Source organism: Lepeophtheirus salmonis, chromosome 13 (genome assembly GCF_016086655.4).
Source record: "Lepeophtheirus salmonis chromosome 13, UVic_Lsal_1.4, whole genome shotgun sequence".
NCBI lineage: Eukaryota > Metazoa > Arthropoda > Copepoda > Siphonostomatoida > Caligidae > Lepeophtheirus > Lepeophtheirus salmonis.
In genome coordinates, this window is record NC_052143.2 from 34,325,544 (window position 1) to 34,329,611 (window position 4,068).

The window sequence follows — 4,068 nt, forward strand, 5'->3', positions numbered from 1 at the left end:
TTGTGGACAAACGACTGACTAGTATAATCTTGAACGTCTTCAGGGGGTAGATTGGAGGGGATTGAGTCTCAATTAGGATAGTAGGAAAAGTTTAAAAGGCTATAACAGGTAATACATTTACTTTCCAAAAAGAAATATCATTTGTTTTAATTCAATGGACAACACAAAACTTTTAACTCAACTATTTTCTAATAAGTTTTTTGTCTCATCCAACAAAAATTAAGACCCGTCAAAAATAAAATCCAATAGACGCCCCTGACAATCTTTAAATAAATTTGAAATTTAGTTTGGTATGCTGTCTTAAATTTTGATGTGTTTGAAGTCAACCAAATTCAGGTAATTGAGCACACAAAAAAAAGTCTCCCCAGAATATTGTAAAATCCCTTTTGCAAATGAAAGATCCAACGAATAGAATAATATATAGATATATATTTATATAGGAATAGACTTAACAAACAAACATAAATAGAAGAACCAATTGTGTGAACGCTAATTAATTAATATGGCACACGAACAAAACAATTTATGATGACCGGCTTTTGATCAAAAAACTAAACAATATACATAAATTCCTTATAACTCGAGTATGCTGCCATAGTTGCTGCTTTTAATGTTTTGATTCCAAAAGAAATGAGGAAATACATTGATAATTAATTAATTATAAACTCAATTAAATGAAGAAAATATCCGCGTTTTCATTCCCCCAATAATGTTATTACTCATTATACATAAACTGGCACCGGATTTTTCGCAGCAATCTGTTAGAAATTCATTCGGGAGGGAAATTTTAAATATGTAGTAATTATAACACTTTTCTTAAGAAAAAACAATTAGTAATTAAATGAAGAAATAATAATATTGTTAAATAATATAATTATCATTATATATAAGAAGACAAAGTATGCCCCTTGATTTTATGAATGTTTAATGGGGACCAATCGCTCAGAGTCATTTAGTTTATTGGTGGGTAAGGGTGCTGAGACGGTGAGAATGCCTTCTTTGGAAAGACTCGAAACAACAGATTCTGGATTCACACCCTTGGGAAGTGTGTAGCTTTTTGAGAATTGTCTCACAGAGCTGGATCTTCCATCCGTAGTTTTCTCTTCGTGTTTTGCCTTGATGTGCACTGAGTTATCGAGGGTTTTAATGACTAGCTCCTCAGGTTTATAGGAAGAAACATCTACCTTGATCTTATAGGTATCATTATCCGTTAGAACTTTGACGTCATTGTCATGAGTCTCTTGAGGGAAGGACTCACGACGATTCCAATTGGATGGTGAGAGAACGTTGTCCATGTGTCTCTCGATGTTTTGATGGCTAATACTGGCAGAGGTGTTGCCTCGTGCTGCCGATATGATTAAGACTCCATCTTTTGTTAAGTTGGATTGGATGTTCTCGGGCTTGACGCCGCTGGGCATGGAGAAACTTTGTTCAAAAAGTCTTTTACGAGTGCCTCCTGATTCCTTGATCTCCTGTTTGGCCATGACGACAATATTGGAGCCATCCACTTTGACGTCCAACTCCTCAGGTCTAAATTTGCGACAATCCAAGGAAATGGTAACTTTATCATCCTCATAGGTGATTTTGGGCTGTGGAAGGCCCTCCTCATTGGAAGCAGGTAATCCTGGATTAAAGACATCAATCTTGCTTCCGGGACTACTATTGTGATTATTGCTGCTCCCGCCTGTCGTGATGATGGGCTTACTGTAAGAGATGGGATTAGCGCTGTTCATGACTAAATGATGTTGATTATGTTCTCGAGGAGCAGTAACAGTGAGAAGACCTGTCTCAGAGAGACGAGAAGTGATCAATTCCGGCTTTACACCCGATGGAAGAGAGAATCGTTGCTCAAATTCATTGGATTTGAAATTACCACCGGTCTCTTTCTTACTTTCATGTCGGGCATGAATGATGAGAACGTCACCCTCCGTTTTAATGGAGAGATCCTCGGGCTTAAAGCCGTTCACATTGAGCTCAATTTGAAATTTGGACTCGTCATAAGACACCTGAATAAAGAGGTGAAATTATTTTAAATGTCATGGCATTTAATTTAAGTAGAGGATAATAATTTTTACCTTAGCTTTAGGCGAGAGTTCAGAATCAGGGAGATGATGACTAGTTAGCATTCTGTTGTTTGGATTATGGAATTGAGATGATGATGATTCCCGTGCTATTGGTTCGGGTAATAATGTGGATGTAGAAGTCAGAGAAGGTAAGAGTGAGAAATGCTGTCGTCCGTGTTGTCGAAAGGCCCGTCGTGTGTCTTCCTCAAACTGTTTGAAGGCCAACTGCTTCTCTCTCATCCAATCCCTCATAAAATCATCATCTTTTCCAAAATTGGTAGGAAACTCTCGTCCGGCCAGTTTTTCTACAGACACTCTCGCACGCACCAATTCAACCAAAAAATTACATATAGACGTAGTGACTGTATACTGTATGGTGGTGTATGCAGTGGAAGAGCAGGAGATGAGTATTTCAACTTCCTACACCAAATATTAGAAGAATTCCTCTACTCTCGTCGTAATATATAATTTGTGTGACTCACATCGTAGCATGTTAAATATATTACTATGTAGGAAGGAGAAGCAAGCAAGCAAGCATACAGTCTAGAAGGAAAAGTGTAGCAAGTAGGATCGTTCGTCCTTTGCGCGCTTGCCTAAGCATCATGTTAGTTTTCCGTTTTTTTGCTATTATACTTCTACAGCTAGTATTGATAAGATTCAACTACGTACCTTATTGACGTAGTTTATTATTGTTGCTCTGTCTGTAATAATAAGCTCTTAACCCCCTCCATCATCCCCACCTCGTCCTTTTAAATCTCCCCCCCCCCTGCCTCCTTGTTTTTCTAGGCTTTTCTTCTCCGTTTCGTTGGCGGATTTATCAACTAATAATACCTAATTTTAAAGGAGATACAAAATTAAAAATAACTTCAAAAACATCTCATTTTAAAATGCGTACAATCGTTTCCCCCTTCTCTTTTTCGGAGGATGCACCTGTAAGAAGATCATACTTTGTACATATGTGTCGTACGTTAGTATAAAAACAATCTTGTTAAAAATTAAGAAGGGAGAAAATCCTAATTTATTTTTTTACTTAATATATAGTTATAACTAAATATTTCAAAGATGTATATGAGTCAGTTATGGGTGGTGTACTCAAATGTGTGGGATGAGTTAAAATAACCACAGATTTTGGCTTTGGTAGGGGCGTCTGCAGGACTAAATATATTTATTTATTTTTTGGGGGGGGGGGATTTTTTTTAAAAAAACAAAAAATTAAATATTTTTGAAAACAATTTCAGAAATAAATTACAATTTTTATAAATTTAATTTTGTGTACAAGTGTAAACAATTACAAAAATTGGATGGCAAATATATAAAAAAAAATTAAACAAAAAATTCAAATATGATTTTCTTTTGAAATTTTCTTTAAAAATCCATAGCTATTGACTATGTTGCTTGGTTTTTGGATTTTTTTTTTTTAAATCAAAAAATTTAAATTACTTGGAAAATAATTTGAAAAATTAAATTTTTTGGAAAACAATTTCAGAAATATATTGTCATTTTCAAAAAATTTAATTTTGTGTAAATATTTTTTCATAAATACTAAGCCGTTCACAAAAAATTTCAAATATTAAAATTCAAAAGAAAAAATCAAAAATCCACAGCTATTTACAAAAAAAAAAAATTTTTTTGTGATCAAATTTCAAAAACTACCTGCTGTTTATAAAAAATTTAATTTTTGGGATCAAATTTCAAAAATAAACAGGTGCTTACAAAAAAATTAAATTTTCTTGAAATTTTGGAAAAAAAATCAAATATTAAAAATTTTGGAAAATAAATTTCAAAAATCCATAGCTACTCTCAAAACAATAAATTTTTTGGAAAATAATTTCAAAAATTATATGGCACTATAAAAAAAAGTTCAAATTTGTTTGTTTTTTGAGATTTTTTTAAAAAACCCATAGCTATTCATTGATGATCAAATTTTTTTCGAAAAAATTTCAAAAATTCAATTTCATGGGGAAAAAATTGAACTATTAAATTAAATTTCAAATATTAAATGTTT

At 33.2% G+C, this 4,068-nt stretch overlaps 1 protein-coding gene across 1 annotated transcript; it reads right to left on the reverse strand.

Moving 5' to 3' along the window:
• Positions 1-409: 409 nt before the first annotated feature.
• On the reverse strand, positions 410-2,665 carry LOC121127556 (uncharacterized). Its single transcript, XM_040722967.2, has 2 exons — positions 2,076-2,665; positions 410-2,006 (listed from the first exon to the last, which is right to left on the reverse strand). The coding sequence occupies exons 1-2, from the start codon at positions 2,313-2,315 to the stop codon at positions 915-917; spliced, it is 1,332 nt and encodes a 443-aa protein (XP_040578901.1). The 5' UTR covers positions 2,316-2,665; the 3' UTR covers positions 410-914.
• Between the last annotated feature and the right edge of the window lie 1,403 nt (positions 2,666-4,068).

Coding starts and splice junctions, on each gene's coding strand:
- LOC121127556 (XM_040722967.2), bottom strand. CDS start 2,315: ATGAGGGATTGGATGAGAGAGAAGCAGTTGGCCTTCAAACAGTTTGAG. Junction 2,007..2,075: donor AACTCTCGCCTAAAGCTAAG/GTAAAAATTATT, acceptor CTCTTTATTCAG/GTGTCTTATGACGAGTCCAA.